We start from the raw sequence: 18,891 nt of genomic DNA on the forward strand, positions 1-18,891 counted from the left end.
ACTCCATGCATATAGTGAAGATTAGGGGGGGAGATAGGATCCCCTTATCTAAGACCTCTCTTCCCTTTAAAGTAGCCAAAATGATTTCCATTGAGAGCTAGGGTAAAGGAGGTGGTCTTGATGCAGGTCATAATTTGCTGGGTAAATAGATGAGGAAAGTTCAGACCCAAATGAGATGGTATTTGCATCCCTTAACATATAAATAATTATCTAACTACAACATATCTATTTAAATCGTTGTCTTAAGTTGCTTTACATTCGTTTGTTCGCACTACAAACTTGGGAAACCAAGTCTTGTGACATGTGTTGGGAATTGTCTTGAGGAAGGATCCCGACTTATGGGAGTGTTACAGTTGGTACTTGGCGGAATCATTCAAGCCTTGGATAAAAAGGAGCCTTGTGGAGATTCGCCCTCGTTTGGATATCCTATAATCCTCCAAGTATGGCCTATGGAGAGGCTAAGGTATGTTAAGCCTCCAATTGATGCTTCTTCTTATTCTTTCTGTCACCTTACCATAAGGAAAAGGTTGTATGGGGATAGCTTTACGTGCACCAAGGCCTATTGGACCTTGAGACGCCTATCGTAACCCTATCAAAAATAAACCCGAGGGGTCTCTAACTAATGCAGCTAGGGAAGTCGGGTCGAATCCACAGGGAGGCTATGTTGCTTCTACTCGCTAAACTAAATTTATCTAAGTCACTGTATTGGGGGTTTAATTTTGTCAATAAACTAAAACTAACTAAAGCAGGAAGAGATTTAAGAATTTAACTATAAAGAGAAGAAAATCCAATTAATGTCAGGATGAGTTAGAGAGAGAAAGTGCGTACGATTGCGATAAGGTCTTCACCAATGGCGAAGAACAAAACAACTAAACCTAATTCATCCATCGTTCAACAATCTAAACAAACTAATAATAATAATATACAATCAATTACTACAGATAAAAACAAAAAAAATGATACTATTACGCCAAATATTAATAGTAATAATGTAAATTCTTCAATTGATCGTGATGCGGAAGTAGCAAAAACCAGGGCGGAGGTAGTTGTGATGTTGCGTAGTGCAGGAATAGCGTTACCAGAAGCTGTGGTTGTTACTGAGAATGCGACCCCGGAAGCGCCTGTGGAGGAAAATAATTCCCAGATGGGTGTGCAGGATCAGGAGTCCAATGAAGTGCAGCAACCACCGTCTAACAATGAAGAGGAAGGTATGATGGTTAAACTTACTCTAGATGATGTTAAAGAGGAAATAGAGTACTGGTCTTTTGCGATTTTTGGATATGTCATGGGGGTAAACCCACCATGGAGGGCTATGGAAGGATATCTTAGGAGAGAATGGAAGGATTATGAGATTTCCAAAATAGCCTTCTTACCAAATGGTTTATTCGTTGTGAGGTTTGCTACAATGGAACATAGGAAGCTTATACTGGAAAAGGGAATGTTCCTATTTGATGGTAAGCCTGTGATTATTAGACCTTGGGAACCAAATACTAAGATTACCAAAGTATCAGTGAAAACTGTTCCTATTTGGGTGAAACTGATGGGCTTGGATTTGAAATTTTGGGGAACAAAATGTTTGGAAAAATTGGCGTCCATAATAGGGAAATTTGTTAGGGTTGATGACCTTACCTTGGACAAATCGTTGTTGGGATTTGCTAGGATCATGGTAGAGGTGGGTATTGACCAACATTTTCGTGAGAAAATCATGTTTAAGGATTAGTTGGGACAGGTTGTGACGGTTTTGGTTGAGTATGATTGGCTTCCAGTCACATGTACCAAATGTAAAGCAATTGGACACACGGAGAAACAATGTAGGAGAGGCAATAGCTGGGTTAAGAGGCTTATTCAACCACTACCACAGGGGCCTAACAAGCAGGTTTGGAGAAGGAGAGAACCAGTGGGCATAACTACTGATACAGTAGGGTTTCCTAAGTTACCTCAGGGTGGTGTAGGTGTTCCACTGGTTGCTCAATCTGGGGAGACTAATAGAGTACAGAATGCTGGAAAGAAGGTTCTAATAACTCCTACCAATACTCCAAGCATAACTGCTACCAATAATGTTTTAACACCTACTAGGATTCTGATACGGATTACCAGGCATGAGTCAAGATTACCAGGAGTAAAAGAGAATGCATTTGTGGTGAACTTCAATAAGGAAATGGCTAGTACAACACAAATGGTTGATAAAGGAGGAGGAGGGGAGGCTTCTGCCTCTCATGGGTAGCTTTGGTGTATGGAATATTAGGGACCTGAATAGTTTGAATAAACAGAATGATATCAAATGGTGTATGTATAATGCTAATGTAGACCTATTTGGGCTCCTTGAGACCAGGGTAAGGCCTGGATCTCTAAATAAGGTAATTGATTGTTTTTTAAATGATTGGTCTGTCATCACTAATCATCAGTATCATGATGGAGGGAGGATTTGGTTGCTTTGGATGAAGGAGAAATATGATATTGATGTGTTGGAGATTAGTGCCCAACTTATCCATATTAAAGTTAAGGATATTATCAATAACTACCATGTTTATGCTACTTTTGTCTATGGCTTTAATAAAGTTGAAGAGAGGGTGCCTCTGTGGACTGATCTTATGAGGGTGGTTGTTATGGAACCTTGGATTATTCTAGGGGACTTCAATAATGTCTTGTATATGGATTAGAAGATTGGGCTTCCAGTCAAAGATAGTGAAACTATTCCTTTTCAGAACACTATTGATAATTGTGGACTTCAGGATATGAAGTGCACTGGTTCTTTCTTCACGTGGAATAACGAGCAACCCAGTTCTACACGGTTGTTTAGTAGGATTGATAGAACTCTTGTCAATGATGAATGGATTAATAATTGGCCTGATCATTATGCCTATTATGCACCTGAAGGAGATTATGATCATTGCCCTTGTTTTATTCAGTGTAGAGATATGAATGTGAAGAAAATTCGACCTTTTAAATTCTTCAACATGTGGACTGGGGTACCTGAATTCAAGGATATAGTTGAGGAAGGATGGAATTGTAGAGTGCAGGGCACAAAGATTTATCAGGTGGTAAGGAAATTGAAATCACTCAAGTATCACCTGAAGAAATTGAACAAAGATCTATTTTCTGATATTGAAAAGAACTCTGATATTGCTTATGACTTACTGTTGAATGCTCAAAAAGAACTTCAGTTGGATCCTCATAATAGGCAGCTTATGGATAATGAACACAACTTAAGAGCTAGTTACCAAATGCTGCATAAAGCTAAAATGGATTTCCTGAAACAGAAGGCAAAATGTGAGTGGGCTCAGGAAGGGGATGCTAACACTTCTCTCTTTCATAGGGCAATCAAGTAACGCCAGTTGAGTAATAAGTTAATACAAATTCAAGGTATGAATGGTGAAATATGCAACACTCTTGAGACTGTTATGCAGGCATTTGTGGTTTATTATCAGGATTTGCTTGGCTCTCAAGGACTATCTGAGGATGTTTGTACTAATATTGTGATAAGAGGTGCTACTCTGGCCACTGAGGATTGGCCTGCCCTAAAAATTGTACCTAATATGGAAGAGATTAAGAAGATAATGTTTGAAATTCCTGATGAAAAGAGCCCGTGGCCTGATGGTTACTCTAGCTGTTTTTTTTAAAGCGGGTTGGGACATTATGGGGGATGACATTTGTGGGGCTATCACTGATTTCTTTAGAGGAGGGCAGCTACTGAAACAACTGAATAGCACCACTTTGGTTTTGATTCCTAAGGTCAAAAACCTTGCTACTGTGAAGGAATTCAGGCCATTAGCATGCTGCAATACAATTTATAAGGTCATCTCTAGAGTTCTCTGTGCAAGGATGGCTGTTGTACTTCCTAAACTGATTAACCCTGCATAAGCAGCATTTATAAAAAGTCGTAGCATCATAGGTAACATCCTGATCAGTCAGGATTTGATAAGATTGCACAAGAGAGCAAGTGTTTCTCCTCGTTGCATGTTGAAGGTTGACTTGAGGAAAGCCTATGATTCCATAGAGTGGAATTTTGTGGAAAAAATGATGAGTGCTCTTAATTTTCCTTCTGCCTTCATCAGTTGGTTATGCAATGTGTTACAACCACAACTTTCACTATTTCTCTCAATGGTCATACACATGGGTTTTTCAAGGGCAAGAGGGGTTTACGTCAAGTAGATCCTTTATCTTCTTTGTTGTTTACCTTATGCATGGAATATCTGAGCAGGCTATTGGATACTGTTTGCAGAGGCCCTAGATTTAGTTATCATCCTTTATGTAGAGGAATCAAAATGACCCACTTGGGTTCTCTAATGATCTGCTCTTATTTTGTAAAGGGAATGTGGCTTCTATATTTACCATAGTTGCTGTGTTTGATTGTTTCTCTAAAGCTAGTGGGCTCAACATCAATAATGATAAGACTGATATCATGTTCAATGGTTTACAGGCTGAGGTGGAGGATGTAATATTGAGGCAGACTGGTTTTAAGAAGGGTAGTCTCCCTTTCAAATATCTAGGGGTAAATATTTCTCACAAAAAACTTTCCAAGGTGGATTGTGCAGTGTTAGTTGAAAAAATGGTGCAAAGAATCAAAGATGGAATAAAAGGCGTATATCTTACACTGGCAGATTGACATTGGTTAAATTAGTGCTGGAGACTCTGCATCATTACTGGACTCAGATTTTTGTCTTACCAGTTGGGGTCATGGATAGGATTAAAGCTTTGTGCAGGAACTTTCTATGGGAAGGGACTGACAACTATTCTAAAACTCCTCTTGTGTCTTGGAAAATTGTGTGTAGGCCTTTGGCAGCTGGTGGATTTGGAGTCATTGATAGTAGGATGTAGAATATTGCTGCGGTAGGGAAATTGGCTTCGTGGCTTGCAACAAAAAAGGATATCATGTGGATAAAATGGGTTGATCAAGTGTATTTGAAAGGCAGATATTGGTAAACTTATCAACCAAGCATAAACAGTTCTTGGGCATGGAGGCAAGTCTGTGCTGTTAAGGAGCATCTCAAAGGTGGGTATACTGAGGGTAAATGGCTACGCAAAAATGGGAGTTATACTATATCCTCTGATTATGAATGGCTAAATCAGGAGAATTGGCCTAAAGTACAGTGGTATAACATTGTGTGGAACAGATTAAACACGCCTAAACATTGCTTTAATGCCTGGTTAATTAAGCAAGGTAGGTTACTTACTCTGGACAGGTTATGCAGGATGGGCATTACTGATCAGAATTTATGCTATCTTTGTGGAGTACAGCCTGAGGATCGTGAGCACTTATTTCAACATTGCACCTTTACCCAGTAATGCCATGCTAGGACACTGAGTTGGCTTCAAATTCATGTTACTGGCAATGGTACTGCTGAGGATATGATGAGGATTAGGAGGTATTCTGCTTTTAGAAGCAAGTTACTGAGTTCACTGATGGTTGCACTACAGTATCACATTTGGTATGCGCGAAATTTGTGTCGTGTGGAAAATAGGGTACTGCATCCTAAGATCATAGTTAGAGTGGTCCAAGAGGATGGTAGATTGGCTATTATTAAGTATAAGTATAGTATGATGTCACCGATTGATATTAGTTGGTGTAGGAAGTGTAGAATGATGTAATAGCTAGTTGAATGATATGGGTTATGTCTCCTATATGGTAGGGGAGAGTAACTGTCTAGGTTGTACTTGGTGATTTTGCCGTTGTGGGATGAGTTTATAATATGACTTACATTTCCACCAAAAAAAAACTATAAAGAGAAGGAAACTAGGATTGTTGGTTCATCAATGAATGTCAGATGGTCACAGTTTAGGTCACAGATCAGTCGCGTGTACCAGTCTAAGGGGCAGTAAATACGTCCTTTCGGTCCTCTATTCGCCCTAAAATAATACTAACTTAACATTCGCCTTTATTAGAGTATTCTAAAGGATGTAGCGAGTCTCACTCCTTCCTATCTTTCGATCTAGGTCGGGGTTTGCCACAAATAACTAGAACAATTATGCGCATTAACCGTCTAATTATCATTAAATGCTACTTGTAACAACAAAGACATGATAGCAACAAAAGATCTGTAAACCTAATTAGCAACTAACAACAGTTCATTGAATCCCCTAAATCCTAGCGGGAGAATTAGCTAAACATGACGATAATATCGAAACTAATACTAACAAAAGCAATAATAGATAATAGCATGATAAAAGATGAAGACAATTGAAATAATAAGAACTAAACTAAACAAGGAGAATAAAGGAGTAAAGGAATAAGAAAAGCAAAAGAAAAGAATTAATACTAGAAACTAAATTAAATCAAGTAGAGAAAAGAAATTACATAATTTAGATCCGGAAAAAATAGACAGGAAGAACTACATAATAAAAGTTTTAAGTTGTAGAAAAGTGATGGAGCGCGTCGGTGTACGCCATCAAACACATTTATACCCAACTACTAGCATAGCAAGCAAGTCGGGGTCGATCCACGGGACGGGGGTACTCATTGTTCAATCTAATTATAGTTGTGCTAAGGGTTGTCACAATTGGAATGGATTGATGATTCTAATCTAATAAAAGCAATGGGAAGTAAACAAGCAACAAAAGGAAGGATGTAAACAAATGACTAAAAGTGCTAGGATATCATGGTTTCATAGGGGACTCATGGTGGTGATCATACAAACATGTTTCCATAGTTACAAGCAATTAATGTTGTAGAGAAACCGAGTTAGTTTATGTCTTACGGTTCATAGGCAGATTTTGGTCCCGGAGCCAAGTCGTCTAGACTGTACAACACCTACAAGTCGACTTACTTTCTTCCTATTCACTTCTATGCATGGTCTAACAAGACTCGAGTTGGTTTATATCTTAAAAGTCTTGTTGAATAGATAAGAGATGGGTAAGAAATGCAAGGTTTCATAGTCTAGCATTTCATCAAACATAACATGTGCATAGGTTGACATTACAACAAGCAAGCAATCATAAGATAACATATTAGATTAAGTATGGACCTACCCCCTGTTATAGTTCTCCTAATCCCCCTCTAATCCTAGCTAAGTAACTACTCCCTTATTATCATGGAAGACATGTCATCAATGGTGTCAATCATCACAACAAGTATAAACATGATAAAAGAGTGAAGAAATAAGCAATAAAGAGTAAAGAGTAAAGGAATTATACCAAACATAAGATGAACAAATGGAAAGGAAAGAATAATAGAAGAAAACTTGATTGATTGATGAAGAGTTCTCAATTCTCCAATAATAACCCAATAATCTTCAATTACCCAATAATAAACTTGAACAATAATTAAGGAAAGATTAATGTGTAATTTTGTGGAATGATCGAGATTAATCTATTCTAATCTACTCCTGATGAAGGTTTATAAAGAAGGAATGCTTAAGTGTTGAACAGAGCCTTGCACGTCCCGAGGGAAATGCGCGGATCATGTAGCAACTCCCAAGGGAATCCGTGCATCCTGTCTTGGAGCACGGTTGGTCCTATAAAGGGATCTGATCGGATTGGCTGCGGGACGCTTGGATTGTTGTCTGGGACGTACGTCCTGAGCTTGAGAAGTGCGGATTCTGGGACATGGTTACGTTTCCTTGCTTTTAAGCCTATTATCCTCCTATACACTCTTTATTCCTTTATCATTAGTCTTCATTCTTGCCCTCTCTTCATACTAGTCCATCCAAGATCGTCAACAAGCTTTCGAATATGCGCGAGAGACGGGAATTCCGCCTCTATCTCCTTTCCTATAAGACATATAAAATGCACTAGGGAAGCAAAATAGAAAGAATTTGACGGATAAAATGGCCATGAAATGCTATATTAGTATGCAAAATAGGTTCAATTAGGGGGCTAAATGTGCGCAATTAAGAGTCACATCAAACATCCCCTAACCAAACCTTTACTCGTCCCGCGTAAAGAGGTGACTAGAACTAGACCTTTATTTACACTATCCTAATTATATAACCGACGTGAGACAATTAGCGTGTCTCACTCCGCCCCTTCAACTCACAACAAGACATCTATGAGGTAAGATGCCTCCTTTCAAGACAAGATAGGGCTTGCCAAAATGGCGATACATCCAAGCATTAAGCACACAAAATAAGTAATGGATGCATCTACAAAAGAATAGCCATTTTCCTCATCTAAGTGGCGGAAATCATCTAAAGGGAAAGCTATTTAAGAGTACACACTCTATTGTAGATATTATTTTTCCAAGCTACTAAGTCTAAAAGGATACCAACAAATCACCTCCAAGTTGTGTCAAACTAGGGTACTTTTATCCTCAATCGCTAAATGCTTTTGTCAAGAGTAGACTCCCTATGGTGTTAGAAACACTGTAGGATCGCGAAATTCCCCCTCTTGCCTAGACAAGAAGAAGGGTTGTCCCCTCTCCACCATGCAACAAAAATGAGATCAATGGATAAAAGGGATCAATATGCTTTGAGTTTCACAATGGTAGTTTGCTTTTGATTTGTTTTTCCTCCCAATTTCTTGCGGTATTTTTTTTTTTGAGAACATTTTTTTGCCATTTTTTTTTATGTTTGGCATTTTAATACTTGGCAATTCTTTTCAATATTGCATTTTTGAACATTTTTCAAAGTCACCCCAATTTGTAACGAGGGTGCTTTTATTAAAGCATAGAAGTCTATCTTTGCTCCTCTTTTCATTGATGTAATTTGTGCAAACTTTTTTAATTTTCATTTTTTACCTGAACTCAATTTGATGTTTTTGTGCCCATTCCCTTTTTGTTGACAAAATATGATGATACAAGTGTAAGAATGGTTGCATGGCTTCAAAGGTCACCTTGGAATAAACGGTAGCCAAGGAGTTATCACACCACAAGGTACTCTTGACTAGGCCTTAGTCCATAGGTCAAAAGATACTAGTATGACACATCCTAGGGTGTCTTGAGGATATTCTAGCAAACAAAGTCTCAAGGAAAAAAAAATTCTACAAGAGCCTTATATACACTTGTCAAGATTCCCAAATAGGCATTTTCACAAAATTTTCTAACCATGCAACTACATGCCATGATGCAACTAACATATATACAACTCTAATGCATATGCTTCTATCAACTAAGATGCCAAATAAACTAAATGAAACTCCTAACAACACATAGATACTCAAATCGCAACAACAAAATACACCACATCCTCCTGGACATGTAAGCCCATCCTACTCATATGAATAATGAAAATAAATGGAAGGGAAATAAAGATTAGAGCGATCACACCAAGAGGTCTTCACATTCCCTTGACAATGCCTCAAATGTAGTGTCGTATCTATGTGAGAAGAGAACAAAAACACAAGTATATACAATTTTATACTACTAAATAACATGTATTTGGTTTTTCAAATTTTTATGGTTTTTGTTTTTATGAAATTAAAGAACATATTTTTGGGATTTTTCGAAAAATTTTCAATTTTTATGGTTTTTTTGTTTTACTTACCTCCAATATAAATTCCCATCCCCCACTTTATTTTGGACATTGTCCTCAATGTACATGTAGGAGTAGGAATGAAAAAGAAATACATATTTTTGGATTTTTAAAGTTTTATGGAAATTGAATTACAAATGCAATGATATGAATGAATGCATACTCTAACTAAATGCAATTCGATATGACATATATAAAAAATGAATGCAATCTACACTATACTAGATGATGCATGATTTCTATTAACCTATGGTCACCTATGATCAAACCTCCTCAAACCGATTTAAGCACTATCTCTAGTGTAGAAAAGAATAGGATTGGTCATTAGTGACTATGTATGAATGCAAGAACTAACTATATGTAACTAACTAATTTAAATGCAATGTGAAATATAATACAAGTGCAAGTGTGGTGTAAACTAAATGCAAGATAGTTTAAAATGCAATGCAACTATACATAAGAGAAAGGGAAAGGGTATCATACAAATGGAGGTGGTGTGGTCAAACACTTCTAGCCATCCTACTCGTCATCATCAGCATTGTGGTTCCCACGTTCGCTAGATCCTCCTTGGTCATAGCCTCCTCCTTGGTTAAAGAATCCCCCACTCTGGTCACCAAAGTTCCCTTCTTGGCTTCCATAGTTAGGGAACAAGAGATGTGGTTGAGCCCAAGATGGATGAGAGCCTCTAGGGTTTATGTACCCTTGTTGAGCCATCTTGTAGTACGAGGGGTATTGGGGCAATTAGTTGTCAACCCTCCCATCGTGCACTCGAAGATCAACATTTTGCATGAGCTTTATCAAATCATTCATGGATGGAGCTCTCAGATCTTGAGGAGTGAATGGTACATGTTGTGTTGGGTAGGGTGGAATGGGTACATAGGATGGTGGTACATCACCCCATTCCGGAAACTCGTGAGGTCGATGAGGTGCTTCTTCTCTTGGTGGTGGGCTGTCATAGATCTCAATGGGGAGTAAGTAGCTTGGCCTAGGGTAGTACCGGCTCAACCGGGGCTCGGAAGATGGTATGTCCCACACCAAGAGGACAAGTGGTGTGCATCATTTAGTGAACCACTCTACACTTTCGGGTTGGTTGTAAGTACACCACCGGTGGTGGTTGAAGATAGCATCCTCGTCTATCAAAGTGCTCCCTTTGAACTTTTCATAGCTTCCATTAAGGTTGAACCCGGGGCAAAGTTCATTGGCCAAAATTGTGATTAGGCCCCCCATCACAAAGGTTTTGATATTAGAATTCCCTTGAGCAAAATCATTGAGCCTCGTAAGCATCTCAAGGGGTGTTTTGAAATTGTAAGGCCTTGTCCCTTGCACATTCAAGTAATACTCTAGGAAGGTCAAGTCGAGAAGGATTCACCTGTCTTGCTCTAACCTTCCATTAATAGTTCTGGCTATAAACCGTTCAGTAATACTAATCACCGGATGTTGGATTGCAAAAGTATAGCATTGTGTAAAGGAATGGAGTTCTGTCCCAGAAATGGCTCTCCATAGGTGGTTGACGGTGAAGTCGGAGGGCTTATCGGTGTTTTCCCTTGGTACTTCAAGACCAAAAATACTTGCAAATTGGTCTAGAGTCAACCTATGGTCTCTATTGCAATGACGGAACTCCATACCAATATTTCTCCGTTGATTAGTGACAACACGGAGACTACACAAAAACTCTAGGGTGAGACTCAAGTAAGTGTCCTCATGGGCATAGAACATCTTCTCAAGACCCAAACCATTGAAAAACACCTCCGTTTGATGCCTTATTCCAAGTATTTCTAATGCGTCAAGGTCAATGAATTGAGTAGGTTCATAGTCCTTACCTAGCAATTGCTCAAATCGTTGGCGATGGTCATTGTTGGTGAAGAATACCTCCGGGAAATACTCAAGTTGTGTAACACCGTGTATCACTACATTTGCTCAGCCTCTTGCCTCCCGTGAGGCGGATGAAATAGCACCCTTACGACGTTTAGGCACGGCCTCGGTTGCTTTCTTGCTTTTGCTCCTTAGATTCATCTTTGCTTGATGTGATTGTTAGGGTTTTGCTTGATTTTTGTGATGGGGATTGTTTGTGGACGATAAGATATGGTTTTGAGTTGATAAGATAAGGAAATAGGGATGATGGGGGCGTTTATCTCGAAGAAGGGGATCTGGGACGAGCGGGTTAGGGTTGGGCTCGTGCGGATTAAACTGCGACCCAGCCATTTACCTGTTGCTATCCGTGCATCTTGCCATCGGCTCGAGCGTCCTGGGTATGAAGCATGGGCGTCCTTTCAAGGAGACGCGCGGATTTTCTTACCGCTAGTTTTTTCTTTTAGATTCAGCTCAGGACGAGCGTCTTGGCTTTAGGATGGGCGGACCGGCGGATCTTGAATGGGACGTGCGTCCTAAGAAAAATCCGCCCAGATTTTCTTCCAGTGAAAAATTATGCTCAAAGTACTATTCAGGATGAGCGTCCTGTTGTTGGTTCGAGCGTATTATAATCGGGACGTGCGTCCTGGCTCCAAGTCGCGCGGATTTTGTGACATCTATCTTTCTTGCCTGCAGCACGGCTCGGGACGAGCGGGCTGCTGTCGGGACGCGTGTCCTGAGCTACTTCTCATCAACCCTTTATTTGTTTTATTTTAATTCCTTCCCTTGCACCCTTTTTGTGATTCCTTATCATTAATTTCTGAAAATTTGCTCAAAGAATGGATGAGTAACCCTCCCTCACAACTCTCATGTATGAAAATGCAAGGAATCTAAAAGTACGTTAAATATTATAAAATGCAAAGTTGTAGAAAGGAATATGTTACAAATGGTGGTTTGAGATAGGACTCCACCAAACTAATTTGAAATGTTGAAATCTATTGTCCATAGAACTTAATCCTCTTAGTAGAAGATCAAAGGCTTGTGAATAAGCCTCAAATAAGCATGAATATGGATAAAGCTTGGCTAAGGGAGCTTGTCATTCACTCTCTCTTTCACCTTGCCCTTGGCATTTAGGCCTTTTCAATGCCGCAAACCATCAAGCCCATGATTCTTGCCAACACGGGGTATGAAGTATGGCTCATTTTCGTCTGGAGACTTCCACTCACCAACTTCTTCAATTTTGGTGATGATGATAGCATTTGGATTTATCAATCCTTCAAGAGTAGAAGGAGAATTCTCTTGGCATTGATGACGTGGTAGCTTAGGAATTTAGATTGTGGGTGCTATATCTCCACAAGTAAGTTCATTTGCAACTTTGTTCTTGAGCTTCTCCACCAATTACCTTTTGTATGACAATTTGACCTCTTGGAGAAGGTTTACCATATCATCTCCATCAATCGTAGGTACCATGGTGGGTGCGAAAGGTCTTCATAGTCAATAGGAAGGAGGCATTCATCTTCTCTATGGAAGCATACCTCAAATTTCACAAGCATGGGCTCTCCTAGTGAGGAAATCTCGTAACTCCATTCCTCTTCTTCATTCAATAAGTCCTTGCAAGACACACTTTTCGCATGATCTTTTTCCATAGGCTTTTCATCATTTCTATCTTCATATGAACCATATATAGGGGCTTTACTCCTCTTCATAAACTCTTTCTCCACCATTTCATTGTTCACATCAAAAGTCACAACCTCATACTCACAAAGGCTAAGAGTATTTGGCTTACTCAACCTCATATCTTCTTCATCAAATACCACACTTTCATACTCACAAGAGCTCAAGGAGATTGGCTCTTCCAACTTCTCATCTTCCACATCAAAGGTTACTCCTTCAAACTCGCATTCATGGACAATGCTCAAAGAATGGTGAGGAGTGGTTGCTTGGGTTGCCTTCATTTGGGCAATTAGAATTGCCAACTCCTCACCATAGGTAACAATGCTTTGAAGAACATTGTCCCTATTTTGGCTCTCTTCTAGAATTTGTTTGAAGAAATTTTGTTGATCTCCCATCATTTAGAGAACCATATTTTGAATGTCAAAGTTAGGCTCATCTTTTTGTTGTGGGTGGGTGTAAAAGTGCTCATATTGTGGCATTTGGAATTGGTTGTAAAGTGGGTATTGTATGTGGGGGTTTTGGTAGGAAACGTTGGGGTAGTAGTTAGAATTTTTATTGTATGAGCTGTAAGGTAGGTTTGTGTTGACTTGCTCCTCAAAATCCCCATACCCATAGTCATACTCAAAAGATCCACCACATACTCCATGTACCAAGCCTTGAGCCATCATCATAGCTAAGACAAAGATACCGCTACAATCATGGAAACTACAATAAAATGGTAAGAATGAACCTTGAGGAACAAGTTCCTCAAGGTTAAAGCACAAGAAACGAAATTCCTGTTAGGTTCATATACCTATTATTAAACTCTTCTAATAGTGAACTAATTAACATTTTAATATGAGTTCTTTAGATCTAGTGCATACATAACTGAATAAGAAATAAAATGAGAAAACAATGGTCCTTACATTGTTGATGGTTCGAAAATTTGGGCACAAATAAGAACACCTTCCTTATTTATTCTTGAGCTCAAAAATTATGGATGATCCTCCTAAATCCCAAATATAAAGATCCTCCTTTGATTGCACCCAAAACAAGTCCCTTAAAACTAATATACTAATTAACTAGATTAATATACTAGTATTCCTTAAATGATTCTAATAATAATTGTATTACTACACTAGTAATATTATTATGTGATATTAGAATTAGATGAATAATTTTATGAGATCTAAAAACAAGTTTTAGAGAGAATAAGAGAGGTTTTTTCTCCAAAACCTAAAAATTGTGTAAGAATGAAAATAAGAGCAAAAGATGCTCTTATGAAGCCTTGTGAGGCCGGGTGAGAGGAGGGGAGTGAGACCAATGCATGGTCTTTGCTTTTCCTTTTGTTCTTCACAAGTAAATAGGTGTAAGACTACCTACATAATAGGTAATCATAGTGTTTTATTTAAACATTAAATAAAACACCCACTAACCCGTAATTCCTCCAACATTTCGGTCCATGTATAAAACGGACTTCCATTTTATTTTGTCAATTTGTCATTTGTCACACAATATGTCACATGTAGTATGTAACATGTTATTAATTAATTTAATGCATATTTATCAAATAAATATCATTATATATATTAATTAAATTACATATAACAAATTGTCTAGTGATTCTTGATCACATAAATAAAATGGGTCATATAATTATAATTCACAACATATTGTAATTATAATTAATTAACCATTCATTCTTATCTCAATTCTTTCATAAACAATAATCAATTTTAGTAATAAAATCTTTTAATTACTAAAATAAATCTTATTTAATCAAATTACAATAAGATATAAATATTCTCACTAGCAAAACAATTGTTCAATTTTAAGGAATTGATCAACTTGTATCGACATACAATTAATCAACTTGTCTATTAAGGGAATTGTTCTATAGGTGTGACCTTAAGGGATCAACTGATCACCACCGTCAAACGACAGTAATGTTAAACTCTAGTTAGCTAATAATTACCGATTAATGTTGATCAGTTGACTAAATAAATGAATCATCCCTTACGTATTCTTAATTTGAAATTCAAACATGTGATCGCACTATTGTTGAGGACACATACTCCAACATTTCCCAAGGAACCAAGGCTCCTCAAGAAAAAGCACAACTAAAACTAGACAAAAGAATTATTCAAATACAAAACACCGTCCCCGGCAACGGCGCCATTTTGATGGAGCGCGTCGTTGTACGCCATCAAACACATTTATACCCAACTACTACCATAGAAAGCAAGTCGGGGTCCATCCACGGGATGGGGGTACTCGAATTGTTCAATCTAATTATAGTTGTGCTAAGGGTTGTTACAATTGGAATGGGTTGATGATTCTAATCTAATAACAGCAATGGGAAGTAAACAAGCAACAAAAGGAAGGATGTAAACAAATGACTAAAAGTGCTAGGATATCATGGTTTCATAGGGGATTCATGGTGGTGATCATACAAACATGTTTTCATAGTTGCAAGCAATTAATGTTGTAGAGAACCGAGTTAGTTTATGTCTTACGGTTCATAGGAAGGTTTTGGTCCCGGAGCCGAGTCGTCTAGATTGTACAACACCTACAAGTCGACTTACTTTCTTCCTATTCACTTCTATGCATGGTCTAACAAGACTCGAGTTGGTTTATATCTTACAAGTCTTGTTGAATAGATAAGAGATGGGTAAGAAATGTAAGGTTTCATAGTCTAGCATTTCATCAAACATAACATGTGCATAGGTTGACATTACAACAAGCAAGCAATCATAAGATAACATATTAGATTAAGTATGGACCTACCCCCATGTTATAGTTCCCCTAATCCCCCTCTAATCCTAGCTAAGTAACTAATCACTTATTATCATGGAAAACATGTCATCAGTGGTGTCAATCTTCACAACAAGTAAAAACATGATAAAAGAGTAAAGAAATAAGCAATAAAGAGTAAAGGAATTATACCAAACTTAAGATGAACAAATGGAAAGGAAAGAATAATAGAAGAAAACTTGATTGATTGATGAAGAGTTGTCAATTCTCCAATAATAACCCAATAATATTCAATTACCAAATAATAAACTTGAACAATAATTAAGGAAAGATTAATGTGTAATTTTGTGGAATGATTGAGATTAATCTATTCTAATCTAATCTTGATGAAGGTTTAATCTAATCTAAGGAAACTTAATCTAAGCTAAGATGTCCCTCTCCCTTTTTTGATTATTACAAATGGAGTATTTATAGTGGTACATCATTAGGTTAAGTAAGGGTAGATTAGTAAATAACAATACTTAAGTGTTGAATAGAGCCTTGCAAGTCCCGAGGGAAATGCATGGATCATGTAGCAACTCCCAAGGGAATCCGTGCGTCCGGGTTTGGATCATGGTTGGTCCTGTAAGGGGATCCGCTCGGATTGGTTGCGGAACGCTCGGATTGTTGTCTGGGACGTGCGTCTTAAACTTGAGACGTGCGAATTGTTGGAGTATGTGTCCTCAACAATAGTGCGATCACATATTAAATCTCATAATAAGAATAAAAAAAGGATAATTCAATATATTGTCAACTGATCAACATTAATCAGTAATGATTGGCTAACTAGAGTTTGACATTACTGTCGTTTGACCACGGTGATCAGTTGATCCCTTAAGGTCACACCTATAGGACAATTCCCTTAATAGATTAATTAATTAATTGTATTACGATACAGATTAATTAATTCCTTAAAATTGAAAAATTTATATTTTTGAGTGAAAGAAGTAACTTATTGTAATTTGATTAAATAAGATTCATTTTAGTAATTAAAAGGTTTTATTACTAAAATTGATTATTGTCTATGAAACAATTAAAATAAGAATGATTGATTAATTAAAATTGCAAAATGTTGTGAATTATATTTATATGACCCATTGTAATTACTTGTAATCATGAATTACTAGTTAAATTGTCACATGTAACTTATTTATTATAAAATGATATTTAAGGGGTTAAATATGCATTAAAATACATATGGGCATGGTGTGTGACACATGACCTACCTATTTACATTTGACAAAACACAAACTTAAAATGGAGTCTATTTGGCCGAAAATTGGAGGGACAAATGAGTTAGTGGATGGTTTATTTTATTGTAAAATAAATATCATGATTACCCTAAAATAACTAGCCATGCAAACCTAGTCTTATGGGTAAGAAAATTGAAAAAGGGAGAGCATGCATAGGGTCTTCTCTTACCCTCCCAACCGGTTTTCCCCATCAAAAGAAAGAGCTTGTCTCTAAAATTTTCATTCTTTTCTCATGCATAATTGTTGCATGCTCTTTTCTCCTCCATCTCTCTAAAATTGTTTTATTAATAAATTTGTTCATTCTCATATTACATAAAACATTACTAGAAGTAGTAGTAAATAATATAGAATATATTTTAAGGTATCTATTTAATATATCTAGTTAATATATTATTTAGATTTAAGGGTAAGTCTTGGGTGCAACTAAGAGGAGTGTCTCTATGCTTGAAACTTGAAGATCTTGGAGGATCATCCCAAATTAATTGAGCTCAAGAACAAGTGAAGGTAGGAGACCTTACTTGTGCCCAAAAATTCGAACCATATACAATGCAAGGAAACTCGATTTTCTTCCTTATTTCATTATTTTGTTATGCATGCACTAGATCCACATAAATATATGAGTAATTTATAAAATGAAATAGATGAGTCTAATAGGGTTAATGAACCTAATAATTTGCATCAAGAGCTTTGGTGTTGCATGCATAATCGGTTTGGTTTTCCCGAGTTAAATGTAACTTAATTAAAACTAGTTATTTTGTGATTAATGTGATAAAGCCACGAAATTTTTTTGCATGTAATATATTCTGGTTCTAAAATTATTGCTTATTTTAATGATTCATATTGAAATAATTACATTTTTATGAGTAAAATGAACTTTTATTTACTAAAAATAGTTAAACTTCACTACTAGCCGTGATTTTTTAGTATGACCTCACATCTAAAGTTTCATAATTAATTTTGATTTATTTGGTATGTTTATTGATTTTTATGTGATTAAATCGATAAAAGGGCAACTTTATTAGTCATAAAATTAAATTCGAAATTTTTGGTTAAAATTTTGCCATTTCCAGGTTCTGGAATTTTTTAAAGAATGTTCAAAATTTTGATTTTGATTTTTTTCGTAATTTTTATGTTTAATTTGGAATTAAATGGTAAAAGTTATGATTTATATGATTTATTAATGAATTAAATTATAATATTTTGTGGGAAAATTTTATTGAGTTTTTGGAATCTTGATAATATTCCAGTATTTTCAAAAATGTGATTTCGAAATTTTTCAAATTTTATGATTTATTGGGAATTATCTTATAATTGTTATGATTAAGAGAAATTTAATAAGCAATAATAGAAAACCAAGTTGAATTATTGTCAAAAATTGAGAAAAGACTAATTTTTGAGTCCTAAAAGAGTTAGGATAATTAACATGAGCTTAAATTTGATTTAAGTATTGATTTGTGATTTTAATAAGTTATTATCACGCGTTTCCATAAAACCAGATTATATACGATACAAGGTTTAAATAGGTCGATTTGGAACTTAATTTGGCATGTTAGATCATATAATAATGCTGCATATTTTTATTGATGAATGTCATATTTTATTTATGTAATTTTGAATTATGTAATTTATCTTAGTATGGCCTTAGTTTTAATCGATATTACCCGTAATGTAAGGGGATATTGATTCGGTTGTAATTTAATGTGATCCCGTATCACTTTTATTTTTACTAGTTTTTCGTATTAAAAATTTATAATAGGAATAGCTATGTATTTTATTATTATTTGTTATTCCGGAGTTCCTTCAAGACGGTGTCAATCGGAAAGGCGTTCCGATCAAGGCGGACTCCTTGGGAAGCGTGACACTTGAATTTCGAGGGACCAATGGAGTTGGTTTCCGAATTTATAAATACATTATTAGATTTTCTATTTTAGGAAGGCCAT

At 36.7% G+C, this 18,891-nt stretch overlaps 1 protein-coding gene across 1 annotated transcript; it reads left to right on the forward strand.

The window, feature by feature from the left end:
* Positions 1–850: 850 nt before the first annotated feature.
* On the forward strand, positions 851–3,620 carry LOC141607816 (uncharacterized). Its single transcript, XM_074427162.1, has 5 exons — positions 851–1,672; positions 1,862–2,220; positions 2,333–2,570; positions 2,661–3,270; positions 3,364–3,620. Exons 1-5 carry the CDS (start codon positions 851–853, stop codon positions 3,618–3,620), a joined length of 2,286 nt encoding a protein of 761 aa, XP_074283263.1.
* Positions 3,621–18,891: the final 15,271 nt, after the last annotated feature.

Source organism: Silene latifolia, chromosome 10, assembly GCF_048544455.1.
Source record: "Silene latifolia isolate original U9 population chromosome 10, ASM4854445v1, whole genome shotgun sequence".
Classification (NCBI taxonomy): domain Eukaryota; kingdom Viridiplantae; phylum Streptophyta; class Magnoliopsida; order Caryophyllales; family Caryophyllaceae; genus Silene; species Silene latifolia.